The sequence below is a fragment of the Aulonocara sp. 'chitande type north' Nkhata Bay genome, linkage group LG12 (assembly GCF_057382095.1).
Source record: "Aulonocara sp. 'chitande type north' Nkhata Bay isolate Kocher_YH1m ecotype deep benthic linkage group LG12, A_spYH_male_GT1.1, whole genome shotgun sequence".
In the NCBI taxonomy this organism is placed as follows: Eukaryota; Metazoa; Chordata; class Actinopteri; order Cichliformes; family Cichlidae; genus Aulonocara; species Aulonocara sp. 'chitande type north' Nkhata Bay.
In genome coordinates, this window is record NC_141355.1 from 28,701,416 (window position 1) to 28,717,722 (window position 16,307).

General features: G+C 40.1%; 1 protein-coding gene across 3 annotated transcripts in view; it reads right to left on the reverse strand.

Annotated features, from left to right (window-relative positions):
• Window positions 1–16,307, reverse strand: part of msh3 (mutS homolog 3 (E. coli)) — a 55,564-nt gene that overhangs the window by 27,409 nt on the left and 11,848 nt on the right. For all 3 annotated transcript variants that reach the window (XM_086314848.1, XM_086314850.1, XM_086314849.1), the window contains exons 11-18: window positions 15,850–15,934; window positions 13,582–13,691; window positions 10,328–10,460; window positions 8,308–8,495; window positions 7,737–7,905; window positions 7,449–7,513; window positions 3,477–3,593; window positions 3,147–3,254 (exon numbers count right to left, since the gene is read on the reverse strand). In XM_086314848.1, coding sequence (XP_086170974.1) covers window positions 3,147–3,254; window positions 3,477–3,593; window positions 7,449–7,513; window positions 7,737–7,905; window positions 8,308–8,495; window positions 10,328–10,460; window positions 13,582–13,691; window positions 15,850–15,934 — 975 coding nt within the window. The remainder of the gene's footprint in view (window positions 1–3,146; window positions 3,255–3,476; window positions 3,594–7,448; window positions 7,514–7,736; window positions 7,906–8,307; window positions 8,496–10,327; window positions 10,461–13,581; window positions 13,692–15,849; window positions 15,935–16,307) is intronic.

The following is a 16,307-nucleotide window of genomic DNA, read 5'->3' on the forward strand; positions in this document are numbered from 1 at the left end:
TGACATAAACGGTAGTAACCAGACCGAAAAGCAGCGCACATTTCGGTGCTTTATTTTCCTGAGCTGTGATACACTTTAGATTCTAGCCAATCATTTTACGTTTCCGAGGATAGTAGGCGGGCCCAGGTACGTACGTTCTTTTAGAGCAGAGCTACAGATTAAAAATGCCCAAGGCGAAGCGGTCAAAGTCTGGCTGTACTTCACAGCAAAAGATGCAAACTCAGCAGCCTGCAACAAGTGCTTTAAGGTGATACTGTGATACTGTCAAAGGAGGTAACACCTCAAATCTGATGAAACACCTGGCGACGCATAGCGTTTTTTTAAAAGCCCAGAAATGCGCCGTATTTGATAGCTTGCTGCGAGACCTCACACCGAGCACATCTACTGCGGGTGTTGTGCCTGTTATCGGACCCGGAGTTAGCAACATCCCCCAAAAACACGAAGAGGAGAGTCCTGGCCCCTAGCCCTGCCAGTGTAGCAGAAATGATGAGGATGATGATGGCAGCAGCAGCCGTTCTTCTCTGCGTGAGTAGCTTAATGTTGTTCGTGTGTAATTTACGTTGAGTAGGCTAACCACGTTATTACATTAATGCACGTAAGGTGAACTAGCAAACATCATCATAGCTACATGCGGCTGTCTTCTTGTTTGATGGCAGATACTCCCTTCACCCTGGCCAAAAAGGCTAAAATGACCAAAGAAAAAGTGGAAAACAGTTGAACATGAGAAGTTTTTGGACAAAGTTTGTGTTTTTTCCATTGTTTAAGCACTGCTCCCAGCCAAGAGTGATACCATATATGCCCCATAGCTGCAGAAAAGGCTAACATTGTTATCTTTTTACAAAAAAAACAGCTGAACACGAGAGGTTTTTGGACCAATTTTGTGTTCTCCATTCTTTAAGCACCGGTTTGAGCACCGTTTAAGCACCGGCACCGTTTCAAAAGTACCGATTTGACACCGGTATCGGATAAAACCTAAACGATACCCATCGCTAATTATTTATTTTAAAAACTATAAATAAAACAAAAATGATCATCATTTGGGAAAACTTGGGAAGATCTGCTTCACCAAGAGTAAAACTGCTTCTTTTTGTCATTTATTCAATAGAAAATATCCACATATCACGGATATGTGGATATTCTTATGTTGAAAGACTGAGTACATTTTGAGCTCAAAAACTAGAATTTTTCCTTCAGCACAAATAACTTCTTGCTGGCTATTTGCATAATTGTCCACCACTCATTGACCTCAGCTGGAAGATGTTTGCATTTTCTTGCATCGACAAATCCTCCCAAAACACTTCAATGTGGATCAAGCCATTTTTTCCCTCCTAGAGGTAGATTAGTGTTCTTAGGGTTATTACAACGCTGATATGTTCACTTCCTGTTCAACTTCAGCTCTTGGACAGATGGCCTCTCATTATCTCAAAGCACTTGGAAATTATGCATAATTCATAGCTGAATCAATGACTGCAAGCTGCAGAGTCTGAGACAGTGAAGCAAAACCAAAACATAACATTCAACCCACAGTGCATCATAGCTGGTATGGGACCATTTTCCTGAAACGTTATGTGGTCTGTGCCAAACATATCTCATGTTACAACGACCCTTTATCATTCTTGTTCTCTTCATCTTCCATTCATTAGTTCAGAGCACTTTATTCCAAAAGTCCTGTTGCTTTGCTTATATGTTGATAGTTCAATTGCAGTTTTTCTCAAATGTTATTTCTGGACAGCAAATACTTTTTCCTGGCAGATCTCCCGTGCACATTGCATTTGTCCAGCTTGTGCAGTCCCTCTCTTACACATGCACTGACACCAACCAGCTGCAAGAGTTAATTTCCGCTGATTACGTTTTGGGGTTCTTTTTGTATCAAACAGTCTGCTTTTTGGCTCAATTTGCTGGGGCAGCCAGTTCCACAGAAAATCGCTTGCCAGACTCATTGACAGCCACATTCTTTACTCTAAATAACCTTAAAGACCTCTTTAGGTCTTGGCATGTTCACTCAACAAACGTTAATAGCACAATAAGACACAGGGTGCTTTCAGCAGTGCTCTGCTCCATCTAGAAATCCAAGCATTTCAAAGAGAAGACATAGTATAAGACTCTACAACAGCAATGTGAAGTGCATCCTTCTATACGGTCTGAATCTGGCGCATTACCAAGAATGACATCCTAGCAATCACGTTGTTCCCTCCAAACAAATGCTCACACATGGAAAAGTAGAGGAGAACTGCCTGTCTCAACATCACCCATAGAATAAAAACAAAGAATTGCTATTACAGGTCCTGAAAGGATAACACAGATTGCCCTCAGATGGGCGCCATAATCTGACGGAAGAGGAAGATGTTCAGACCAAATGAAATATTGATGAGGACTATGCTAGCAGTGCTACAAAAGATGGGTCTCTGCTGGGTACAGGCATAAGATGGGAGGCTGTCACAAGTTGGAGCTTTACGTCCCACATGGAAAGAGAATAACAAACCACACATGGCAGAGATTCCTGTCATCATCACCTAATCTGGAGCCCTGGATTCTGAACTGATGGATGTGAGGCTGCAGACAAATGTGGGAGTGCACTAGTTTTTCCCGTGTGTCTGACGTGCTTTCTTAAGTTATTTCTCATTTTCTCGGTTAATAGAGTCTCTTTCAAGTTGGATTAGAGGATTTCTTGGTTGAATGGGTTAAAAAAGCCAACAATATCCACTTTAACACACAAACCGTAACATTTCCAGTCAAAGAAACTAATGACAAGTAGGACATGCAAATACAATGGAAAGAGGGCAGGAGGTAGCAGTATATGAGAAGAAGCAATCCTGAAACACAGAAATTTGTAGCACAGCATAAAGGTGTGTGTGTGTGTGTGTGTGTGTGTGTGTGTGTGTGTGTGTGTGTGTGTGTGTGTGTGTGTGTGTGTGTGTGTGAAGCAAAGAGTGAGTGAGTGGGAGAGATGTTGGAGTTCTGGCAGAGCACACTGCTGAGCGGGGTGCACACACCCACACACAACCTGTCTGAGACTTTAGGACACGACACGACCCCGAACCACACACATATACAGTGTATCCCACACATAAAAACACATGCACACACCCAATTTACATACTCAAACACATGCATCAATATTTATGGTCATCGTGAGAGGACATCACCTGCAATAGTCCCCTTGTTTAGCCACCTCAGCCAATGAAAAGAGACAGTCCATGGTTGCTAGGTGACTAATAGCCCTTTTCATGGTGTGGTAGTGCTCCCCAAACTGACTGTAGAGAGAGAGAAAAAGAGATTTTGAAGTGTTCTGAGTAGACAGCACTGACGGTGTACTTGACTAAAACAGACTAATTCTGGCAGGCTGAGAGCTGTGGAGGCATACCTCTGAACCACAGACTGGCATGTTTTCAGATTTTTTTCCCAGCTGAGTTGCATTTGTGTGTGTGTGTGTGTGTGTGTGTGTGTGTGTGTATGCGTGCATGTGTCTGTCATACTCCAGAAAATTGGTCCACTCCCTCTGGCAGTCCAGCATCAGCTGCTCTCGGAGCTGCTGCAGCTTCTTGTAGCGGTCCACCAGGAAAGGAGAGTGATACCTGCTGACTGCCTTGGTGCTGCAGAGGAGACAGGGGTAAACGTGAAGTACAGAAGGCAAGGCAAAAAATGGACTGAAGTGAAGAATTAAACTACTGGATTTTAGCATATAAGAGGAGTGTAGTATACTAAAAAGAAATTAATTTAAAACCACTTTTACACAAGTGCTGATAACTGCTGGACACCATGTATGTAATTCTGTGCCCCCTTAAAACGAAGAGACAACTTGTTGCATATCTACTTGGGTTATGACCAGATTAAACTTAATGCAAAAACATGGAAAATAAATGTAATTTTGTGTTGCAATATGTATTGTGTACTGTAATAACACTGTAATGAAAGATCTCTTGATACTACCGCATATTATTCGTTAGCAGGCCACCTGCTAAATCCTAAACTTCACAAACCTACAGTGAGGCTCGACAGTGCTGAGAAAAAGTACTTGCCCCTTTCTTGGTCTCTTTTTTTTTGTTTTCTTGGCAGACTTGTCACACATGTTTCAGATCATCAAATAAATACAAAATGCAGTTTTTAAATGATGATTTAATTTATTAATTGAAAAAGGCTATCCAAACCTACCTGGCCCAGTAGCAAAATGTAATTACCCCAAAACTGGTTGTGACACCCCTGAAGGCAAGATCTGCAATCAAGTGTTTGTAATATACTGCATCACTGGGGAGGAATTTTGTCCCACTTTGCTGTGCAGAATTGTTTGAATTCAGCCACACTGAAGGGTTTTTGAGCAGGAAAGGCCTGTTTAAGGTCTAAAAACATTAATGTCAGCCTGCACAATTTCACGCAAATTAGATCATCACTGCCAGTAAATGTAGCTATAAGGTTTTTCTACTCTATGATCTTTTTTAATATAGAATACTGTTGCACTAATTGGTCCATGGTAAGTATTACTAGTTTAGAACCAGCAGAAACATCTTAACGCTTTTTCCCCACCCATTATCGTCTCATACTTCAAAAATACAATAGCTTAAGTTTGAAATTTAAAAAATAAATAAATGAATACATTTGCTTGTCCTATTTATAAGAACCAACATGGACTTGCTCCACCCTCATTGGGTGAGTTTGTTAATGTTAAAATTGAATATCAGAATTCTTAACTCTTAATATCAATATTAAGAGTAATCAGAGCCTCTAGTAAAGGCCTCTTAGACATATAATATGTAGCAATCAGGTGTTAACAGTTAAAGGTAGTGAGATTTGGAATAATATGCCAGCTGTAATAAGAGAATTTACAATCTTTCATCACACACATCTCAAATGATGGCTACAGAGAAATCAGATCTGTGATCAGTCATTTTATGCTAATATGTCATATTTGATCTGTATGTTTTCATATGTATTTGTTGTCCTGCGCTGTTTTATTGTATTGTTCTTTGTACTGTGGATTTTATTGTTGTAATTTTATGTGTTCTTGTCTGATGGGGTGTTTTGTTTGTTTTTGACTTGCCAGGGACTACAGGAGAAAAACAGGCCTCTGGCTAATTCTGGAATATTTACAGTGATATGTTTATTAATATACGCTGTCCCTTTTAAATAAATAAATTAAAATGCCAAAGCATCTTAGTCAGATTAAAATCCGGACTTTGACAAGCTACTCCAAAATCTTTTTTTTTTTAATGTAGCCATTCAGAGGTGTTTCAGATCACTGTTCTTTCTGTCCATAACTCAAGTGGATCCCATCAGGGACAAACTGATGGCTGGATATTCTCCTTCAGGTTTAACGTTCTTTTAAGAAATGCTGTGTTAGTTTTAACACAAGATATATAAGGGCCACAAACTTTCAAAAATGTATTCTTCTGTCTTGTAAGTCCACAGAAAAATTCCCCAAAAGTATGAGGTAACTTCAGTTAACATCTCAGCTTTTGATCACTGAATTGTGAAGCCCTAGTGCTGATCTGCTTATTGGTGCCTTGGCTAGATTCCCCCGCCTGTTCTTTGATTGGATACCACTCCATCCAGCACCCTCTGTTAACCAATTTTTGCTGTTCTTCGCTGGTTATTATCTCTGCCCCAGTGACTTTAGAGTCTGGGATTTCACAGTAGCACAGTTCTCCCCTTTACAAAAGCTTCCGGTCCCCTCTGATGAATTTCAAGGGACCCTCAGAGTCTTTCTGTAAAGGACTATGACATTTACATAACCATTAAGCTCCTTGCAGGTGGTCTTTGCTGATCGTTAATGGCATCCTGCAGATGGCTGAAATTCATAGGTTTACTATTGATAATATTGATCTGTCCACCACTCTACCTTTCTTGAACACCAAGGACCTTTATTATTCCAGCAAAAAATTCATTTTTGCCAATCCCATCTGTCTGTTCAGACCCTAAAGAATCCATTCAGCTGCAGGACCTTTGAAAATCCTCACATTTATCTTGCAACCCATTGAAGGACCAGAGGTCTTTGTAAACCACTTACCTACAATATGACAAAGGTTTATAATATGACAATCTAGGAATCTTTGGCTACCACATGTTTCAGCCTCTGGGGGCAAAGGTCAGGGATTCAGGGCTTCCCGTGCCATGTTCATGCTGAAAAGCAGTCTTCATAAATGAATTACCCAATACATACTGAAAATACAACATATCAGATGTTTAAACTCAGAAACTTGATTTGTATTTAGTAATAAATGCTCATTTTGAATGTGACACCGGCAAAATGTTTTTTAAAGACTTGGGGGAGGGTCACAAATGAAACACACCCGGTGAACCAACTCAAAATTAATTTAGTTAATTTGCAAATGGTAAGTTACAAAGAGCATCCCAGAGAGGCTGAATGTTTCACAAGTGTGTTAAATTAAGCATCATTTTTCAAAAAACAAAACATTTCACATTTTTTCACTACTCTTAGTTAAAATTGGGCTTTTTGCAAATCAGTGCAACAGTTTGTTTTTTTCTTATTCATATGCTGCTCGAAAAACAAACAAACAAGAAAAAATTGTAGCAGAGTGTAAATGAAACAGATCTTAAACAGGACCCAGGATTTTAAAGATTAATGCTAATATTTGGTCATTTAAAAATCCAGACAAGACACAAAAATAAACAGAATGCTCTGATTTCTTAAACTGAATTATTTAATTTTTTGTTTACACCCTGCTTGAATCAGCTGATTGTTGTTTGTGGTACTGCCAACAGGGAAGCTGCAGTTATTTGCAACGACAACACTCATAGCATGGTTGAAGTGTGCTTTCCGTCTCTTCTTTACTTTTCAAATTTTCATTTATTGGCCATTATACCATCAGATAATATGAGCCCATCAATACATCAGTCTGGCTCTAATCAGTAGTGCTAAAGTTAGAAAAAAAAAAAAAAGTAAGCTCAAATATGCTAACTCCTCAATAGAGCTAAGGGAAACATGCCTATGTTACATCTAAACTGGACTATTGTAATACACTGTGTACTGGAGTTAGTCAATCATCTCTTCTGCATTTAGTGCAGCAGTTGGCTCAGATGTTAGCAGACTTCCACTGGTCTACTGTGCATCACAGAATCCATTAAATAGTGTCACTGTTTGTGTTTAAAGCCTTAGATGGTCTCACACCTTCAAATGTCTTCGACGTGCAGCATTCAAATACTCCCTCATCATTAAGGTCTCCTTCTCAATCTTTTCTGATCACTGTTTAGTTATTTGTTTACTCTTTTTCTTTTTTGTCTAATGCGCTTTAGTTTTAAATGTGCTATGGGAAAAAAAGTTTTTTACAGCATTTATTTTAGAAAAATTGCCCAACAATATTTCTATTGTGCAATCCAAGTTAGATAAGTCAGATGTGATTTTTGACATCACACAATGAATATTAAAATCAATGCTAAAAAAAATAAATAGTACATGTAAGTGTTGTTTGTAATGCAGAGGTGAGTGAGCTGACCTGCTGATTTTGACCCATTCAGGTGGAACAATGGATGAAACTGAGTTCTTCACCTCAATCAGAAACTGAGGGCAGAGGAGAAAGAGGAGGAGAACTGATAAATAAGACCAGAGAAGACAGGGAAAATAATGTGTCACTCTTGATTAAAACTGGCAACCAGACACAAAAACACAGACATCAGACCATCACTGTCTTCCACCCAAATGGCCATCAATCCTCCCACCTTTCTTTCACTTCCAGCAACACACACACACACACACACACACACACACACACACACACACACACCTCCTGTCCAGAAACAGTCGTATATTCGAGCGCGGGGGCCTTTAGTATCAGACGGATGTCTTTGCGGTGGTCTTGAATCTCACGGAGGACAGTTTGGATTTGCTCCATTCTTTCCTGCAGCACTGGGAATCCAGACAGATCTGAGAATAGCTCCGTCTTGTTCCCTGACCTGCACAAATACACAGTCCAAATGTGACTGTTACTGGTAATATATCGCAGCGCATTTTCTAAGAGATGAGCCTGTGGTCAGCTTGACCTTTCAATGATGAAAACTGAGGAAAAGAATTATCCATGTGACACTAGGAGGCCTTTTCCTCTCTCATACTGTATGCCAACTATTGGTCATACATTTATGGAGTGACAGCAGGCATCTCCCACTGTGCCATATCTTACATTTGTCAGCCCAGTTTTATGATGCTGTGTTGTTTTTCTGATTGCACCGTTGAGAATTCATTTTCTCTTTAACAGATATATATTTTTTGCATTTAAGTAAAATATAATAACCCAACACACATCAAGCAATCTAAATTATGCTTCTGTCAGTTCCACACCTGTGCTGCTGGATACTTACTTGGCTGCCTTTTCATTGAGCACCTTTAGGAAGCTTTGGGCTGGAATCAGCTGGTCTGGAGTGTCCAACAGAAGGCTTCGAAGTAGCCCTGAGCTGATCTGGGAACGCATGGCTGGTAGCAAAGTCTGCAGTTCCAGCCCCAGGCGAGAAAGACTGCTACTAATGAGGTAAAATTCCTGAGTAGAAGACTGGAAAGATGTGCAAAAAAAACAAAACAAGCAAAAACATTACTAAGTATGTACCAAAGTGGCTAAAAAACTATTTCAAATTGGTCCTTTGCCAAGTTGTGTTTGTTGCATAGATGCAATATTGGTTTATCACTTGAGTTGGGTGGGGTTTTTTTTTTTTTCTATCTTTAGGGGGTTAGGGTTAATAAATATTCTTCATAAAATGGTCAGGTTTAAGGATTGGAATCAAAATGAGCGAAAAAGCAACCCGTGATCAAAGTAAAAATTTAAAAGACCTTCAGAAACTCTGGGGACCTATTACTCAAGACCACTATCAAAAAACCAGCCTGGCTCTTTGGAAGCAAATATAAAGAAACCACTCGTGACTCAAGACTTTTGCACAGTACTGTATATTCATGTTTGTAAGTGTGTTGTATTATCAGGGTACTCTGTAAGGCAGGAAGATTACATCATTAAATCTTATCCGCGCTGGCCAGCAGCCGAGCTTAAAGAATAGTCATATATTACATCCAAAGGCTGTGAGAAAACACCACTCACTACAAGCAGCACCGACTGCACGTCTTCACAACAAAGCATCAAGAAAATAAAACACTACCCTTCAATATGCATCATACTATATTTGCTGTATTACACAATAAAAAAATAGAAATGTAGATACAGGACTTGGCTGGTGCTATTTAGCATCTATTAAGAAGCAAATGATACATTTTATTATCTGCAAACGGCAGCTGTCTTGGGAATCACTGATAATCCACAGTATAGAAAACAAAGCAGCCTATAATCAATAACTTCTTATATTTCTTCAAGATCAGTGTTGCGTCTTTAAAAATAAAAGTGCCAATCATTTCAGACTAAATAGAATTAATGAGTAATCAATCAGTGATAATGTAGATTATACTGACCTTCTATTGCCATTAGCAATGTTACTGTATAGTACCAAGTCTTGACCCTCGGGTTAATGAGAGGTCACAGTGACAGTGGTTTATGGTATTAATCACATGCTGCAGTTTTAATGCTCCTGCCCCCGTGTTGCTCTTTTATGGACCCAAACAGGCAGCTACTAGAGGCCACAGACATGCCCTCTCTCCCATTATGTCAGTGGAGCCGTGGAGACACAAGCCATTACACACAGGCCCATTTATCTACAGATGGGCAAAATGACAATTAAGGCCCCTCTGTGTGTCTGCTGCGTGTGTGTATGCGTGGGTGTTTGAGTGTATGTGTGCGTTAAATGACATTTGATCATTTTCTTTCAGCAACAGATGAAGGAATCCAAAAGCTGAACATGAAACAAGACATCAAGCTCAGAAACAAAGTGTCTTTTTTCATTATTGCAAACACACGCACACACACACGCACACACACACACACACACACACACACACACACACAGAAGATGAAGCCTTCTGACATTTCAAAAATGGGTCAGATGGGAAATGAGACTGTGTCAAACAATCAGGTAAGCGCCACACAGGAGGCTGCTCCCTGCTGTTAATCAAGCGTGCCATAAAAAGAGAGAGAGAAACAGAGAAAATGTCAGTGAAAGAAAGAAGAAAATCTTCTTGCCTTTCATTTCTATGCAAACCAACGAGAGGAATTATTTCACAAATGTTGTCCCCCTGCTGTTAGAGCTGGAGGATTATTGCAAAAATTATGATCCGAGTTGTCTTGTTCAATATAAAGATGATTATTTAACGATGCTAATTTTAAAACTATCATCCATTTATTAAACCCGCCTGTTCTCGTATCCTACAGGATTCAATAACAATGCCACAAAAATTGTGATAAAATATAATAAACATTATCCAAGTTATTTATTTGTGTTCTTTTACCTTTTTGTGATATATGCTGCAGATGCCTCGCTCCAAGTCTGGCAGACGTGACAGCAGGGATCGAATGGAATTTAGAGTCAGCGAGTCCGACTCCAGGATTTCCTGCACCGCATCCTGCCTCTCGGATATAGACCTGCAGTTTCATGAAAGAAAAAGGTAAGAAAGAAAGAAAAGACTTGCAGAAATTAAGAAGATAGCAAGGATAAGAAAGAGTTGAAAGAAATGTAAATGTTCTCATCAGGCTCATCATCATCACCAAAAGAAACGTGTCATTTGGAAAGCTGAATCAGTTCTGATTGAGATAAATGGGTTTCCTTAAAGTTGATTTACACATGAAACAAATAAGCGCCAAAGTGTCCCTGATTAGTTTCTATGTAGATTCACACTTGCGCCTTACGTCTAAAAATGTGTCAAATTTTCAAGAACATTCAAAGCAAACAAAGGTGACCAAATGTTTAAAAGATACAAGTATTCATAGAAAACGTTAATCCAATACCCAAATCACCAACTTAACACTGTGACTGCAACCTGTACTACTGCAGTCGCAGTTCTTTAACGTGTAAAGTCACTTTAAATAACTGAAGACTGAAGAGCGCTCAGCTGAAGACATCTACGTGGCCTAAATAAAATCCCTCGACTGCACAAACCAGCACTCATGAAGGTACAGCTGCTTGTAGCTTCATTTCCCCAGTGACCTTACAAGACCTTTGACCTCTGTAGATGTGGTTGACGCTAAGAAGATTAAGATATGCTTATTAAATTTAAACATTTGGAAAATGAAAAATTCTGCATTTGGGCCAGGTGAACTACTAAAGCTATGGATTTAACGACATGATGAAAATCACTGAAACAGTTTTGTTTATAAAATGCAGAAAAAAGCCTCATATTAAAGTCCTCTATGAAATGCTTTTTAGTCCACAGTAAGGCCTTTCTGTAAGCGTAAGCATCCAGAAAAAAATGGACTGAAAAAGCAGATCAAAAGAAGCTTAGTGATGTAATAAATCGGACATCACAGATCACACTATTGTGCGAGTGTGTACGTGCACATGCCCACAAGTGTCTGTTCAATGCGCTGCTGTGCTCTGTATCTTGGAATTAATGTACCTGGGAGTAATCTGGGTTTTATTCATGTTGAAAGTCTCTAGAGGAGCTATCTGTATAATCTGAAAGCAGTGCTCTATCCACAGCAATAATCCCTGCCCAGTGGCAGAGGGAGGGCCACACACAGAGAAAATGTTCACACACTTAAAAACACTACAGAGAACTGGAGAGGTACTGCTGTGTGTCCTCAGCAGTGAAGTCACCTCCAAAACATATTTGTATGTATTTTCACACCACAGTCTCTCTAAAAAGAGAAACAGCTGCTCTGCCATATATCCTCCCAAACAACACTTACATATTTATATGTGAGAGCAGCTATTTTATTCAAAATAAATAAATAAATGAAAATGTGGAGCTGGTTATAATTTTCATCACAGTCGTGAGTCCTGGACTGGGATGCAGGCCGCCAAGCAAACATTAATATTATTAACAAAGGCCTGCCTCACACATCCATTCCACCCTGTGTGTTCACTATGCACCCCAGCTAGGTGAAGGAATTGACCTTTTCTAGGAGCTGTTCTGCTACTGTGATGGGGCTAGTGTGCTCCATCCTAATCCTCATGATCTTTATTTTGCCTTTGTTGACAGTGAGATCTATTCCTGCTGATGTTGATGCCAGGTGTGCAGTTATCGCCTACATCTGGCCAGGTCATCACCCAAGTCGAGATCATCCAGTTGTGCCCACAATGTCCATAAATGCCATTCCATTTTCCTTGCATAGACATTCTCCACTATATCACCAGAATGAAAAGTACAGAAAAAGGTGAGAGCAGATGCTCCTGACAAACACCGGTCCTGGCACTGAGGTGCTCCAACAGCTGTTCCTTACGTATGAGTCTGGAGGACATTTCCTAGTAAGTGCAATCTATTAACTCTTTTAACTCTATTACCAGCTTTAAAACCTACTGGGAATAACCCTTGGCACTTTTTTCAAAACTATTTTAAAAATAGGGCAGCACTGTTGCCGCACAGCAAGAAGCTCCTGAGTTCAATTCCATCAGGCCGGAGTCTTTCTTACTGGGGTCATGTCTTTCTGCATGTTCTCCCCATGTTTGCATGGGTTCCCTCCGGGTACTCCGGCCTCCTCCCACCATCCAAAGCAGTTTGCGGGGATAGGTTAATTGATCAATCTAAATTGCAAGTGGGAGTGAATGTGAGCGCGAATGGTTGTCTCTGTGTGTTAGCCCTGCGACAGACTGAAAAGGATAAGCAGAAGCAAATAGATGGATGGATGGATAGTTTAAAATATTTCAGGCTTGTTTATAAAACAAAATAAGTGGATGTGCATTAGAAGTTTGAGGGTGGTCTCCGCCCGTGCAGCGACTCTTGGAACCTGGAAACTACTCTAATAGTTGTCAAACCAAATCTTTATTGATATACAATGAGGTGTCAAAACGCGTCATCAAGCGTACATGGGAGGTTGTTAAATGTCAGGGTAGCATTAATGGGGGAAAGAGCTCAGGAGATTCAAGATTCAAGACCCGTTCGTCATGTGTCATGTAATCCTCAAGAGGAAAATCATATATTTTTGGGGGGGAGATGCAAATGTGCCTGAAAATCTCACATCTATCTCATGTCAGGTAATTAAAACCAAACTTCTGAGATGATTACATACTATTATATATCATTCTTTGTTAAATCCAATAAGGAAATTTACTGCCAGCATTTAACCCATCCTAATAAGTGAAACAGTGAGCAGCCTGTGTGCAATGCCCAGGGACCGATTCTAGCTGTAAGCCTGTGTCCTGGCCAGAGACACAGAGACAGAAAAATTAACCCAGCATGTGTCTGATGGCAGGATAAACTGGAGCTACTGGAGGAAACACACAGAACAATTGGAGAAATGTGAAGCCTGTGACCCCTCTTGGTGTGTGGCAACAGTATTAACCACTGAGCCACAGTGCCTGAAAATGATTATCACAGGCATCGTTCTAATATGAGCCAGTTATCACATGTGACATGAAAGTGGCATTAGTGCTGCCTCAGAGTCCTTCACTGTGGTTCTGTGATCCAGAGAGCCTCACAACGCAGACCAAGCTGCATGGAAATAAAGTTTGAAGCACTGAAAAACTAAATGATAAGAACGGACACTGAAGCTGAATCGGTATTGACAATCATGCTCCATCACATGTCAGAGTGTATTCTATACTCACTGCAGGTCTGTAAGGGGCTGGCTCACCCACTTCCTCATTAGTCTCCTTCCAAACGGAGTGCGAGTGTGGTCCAACACCCACAACAGACTTCCTTTCACACTACCATCTGTCTGTGATGGAAAGAGCACACATAAAAAAGCTTAAATGTACGTTAATGGTTGCCAACATATTCTAAGAAAAAAAAAAATAGTAAGGAGAAGGAAATATGAGGTGAACAAATGGTGTAAGCCACTAGCAGACATGGTAGGAGGCTTGAGCTGATCTTGAACTCCATATGTGACACGTGACGCAAATGCCGTAGCAGCAGAGTCAAGCTGAACCTTTGAGTCGTCACCCACACACAAGTAAACCGAACGAGACTTTTTGTTATGGCTGAAATGTCAGTTCAACTTAACTATCCATTCATTTTTTTTTACAGTTTGTGTAACTATAACTGACTGTAGATCTTTAATTTTCTAACAACAATCTCAATAGCCTTAAAAAGATTTTTCAGTCGTTAAATCTGGGACGTATCAACACACCTGCCAGATGACCATGTGCAGCTGTGATTAAAGCTCAGAGTAACAAAAAGGTTGATTCAAGTAAAGCAACACAGAAGAGCTAACTCTTCAGGCCAGGACTCCACAGTCTATTTACACCTACAGGCCAGTGGACACTCTTTCAATGATGAGGATGTACACATCCTGGACAGGGAGGAACGCTGGTTTGAGTTCTTATATCAACTTCCACTTGCAGTTACACCTTGGATCTCAAACTTGAGTGAACAGCAAAGATCCGTTTATTTTTTTCTTTTTTGTTGTTTTTTGTTTTTGTGTGTGTGTGTGTGTGTGTGTGTGTGTGTGTGTGTGTGTGTGTGTGTGTGTGTGTGTGTGTGTGTGTGTGTGTGTGTGTGTGTGTGTGTTGGGGGGTGGGGGTGCTTTTTCAAGTGGTCTTCCTTTCATTTGAAAGATCATAGCTGGGTCTCTAAAACAGACCAGTTTTTAGAGGTTTTCAATCAAAAAGGGTTCAAGCACAGACAAAGCATCCTCTGAACTTGCTAAGTTTGCTCCTACAACCCCCATATTCATTGGTTAGACTGTCAATATTGTACCATTTGGTGAGCAATAGGATTCAGTGAAGTCTATTCCTTTGGAGAGCTATCATGCACCCGCACACAGGAAATTGATTTTTTATTTTTACCAATCACCACAATCTAGACCTCACCTCAATTTCTCTTAAATGAAAATCAGGCAAAAGCAAGGCGACAAAACAGGATTTGTAAGCACCAATCTAAAAAGACCAGTAGTTCCAGTCAGACAATGGGACAATGATTGATCAAATTTAAATCAGGTATAGTTTTTGTTTCATGAGCCAAATCCAGGAAATGTTCATCACATCTTGTTGTTTAAGAAAAGTATAAAAAAAAACCATTTTAAGTGTGTAGCATCAAGTCAATTAAATTTCAATACATGTCATTGCCAGAAGGTCTGCTGTGTCTCACAGCACAATCTCAAGAGAATGGGGGAGTGACTCACTGCCCAGCACCGTGGAACCCGATTGGTATTGAGAAGCTGTGGTAAATGTTATAACATCGCTCAGGATGACCGGTGATAGGTCAGTGCTGGTCATGTCCATGGAGGGACACAGACTTCTACAGGTTAAGCAATGGTATCCTAACAGCCATTAAGTTTCAGTATGAAATCCTTGGCCCCATTGTCAGACTTTATGTTGGTGCAGTAGGTCCCGGGTTAAATCCTGGGGCCTTACAACACCCTGCCTCATGTGCTGAGACTATGCTGGCAGTTCCTACAGCTCCTTTTTGAGCAGTGTATTGTTATTCAATAGCTATAGCAGTGGTGTTGAGGCTTGGTTGTGAGTCAAACTTGCACAGCAGACATAACAACTACAGACTGATTTAAATGGAGCGTCAAAGCAAAAGACACACAAGTTTCAAATTTTGACTTTGCCTGGTGTAATGATAGCCAATTGCAATGCGATTACTAAGCTAACAATGTAAAGGTTTGATCAAAACATTTTAAAATATACTACCAACAACATTGCTTTGAAAGGGAAACGTTTACACGCTGTGTAATGCTGATGGCCAATGCGATTCAAATAGCTGAACCTGCCAGACGAAAATCTGGTGCAGATGTTTCCGTTTACCGATTACTACACACCAGAGGACTATACTGTACGGTGCAGTGCAAACCATTTATCATAGAGACAGCCATCACCCTTTGTTATGTTTAATCAGTGGTGAAGACTTCCAGCTCAGATGTGAATATTTACCTGATTGTTGAGTATTTCTAGATTTCGGAGAGTGCCAGCGCTCAGAGTCATAATCTCCGACTCGCAGGTCAGACGCCGGAAGGAGCTGCAGGAAGTACAAACTCATATAAAAATATAGCATGATGACATTTTGTTTCTATTACAGGGATTAAAGTAATACAAGATATTATTTTCCCTTTCCTGGCGTATAAACACTGGTGTTCACATCAAATGTAAAATAAGATTTAAAATAAAACAATACTGTCATTCTTTTTGTTACACGTAACCTGTTAATCCCTAGGAAATGCCAGAACCAGGGAAGGAAATAACAATCATTTTCAGTATAGATTAATGTATCGATTGATCTTTCAGTATCTATCTGAAATGTCAAAGAACAGAACCAAAAAAAATATCCACAACACGTTCCCAGATTCTACAGTGACATATCCAAATATCTTGTCTTGATTGGTCGAAAGTCG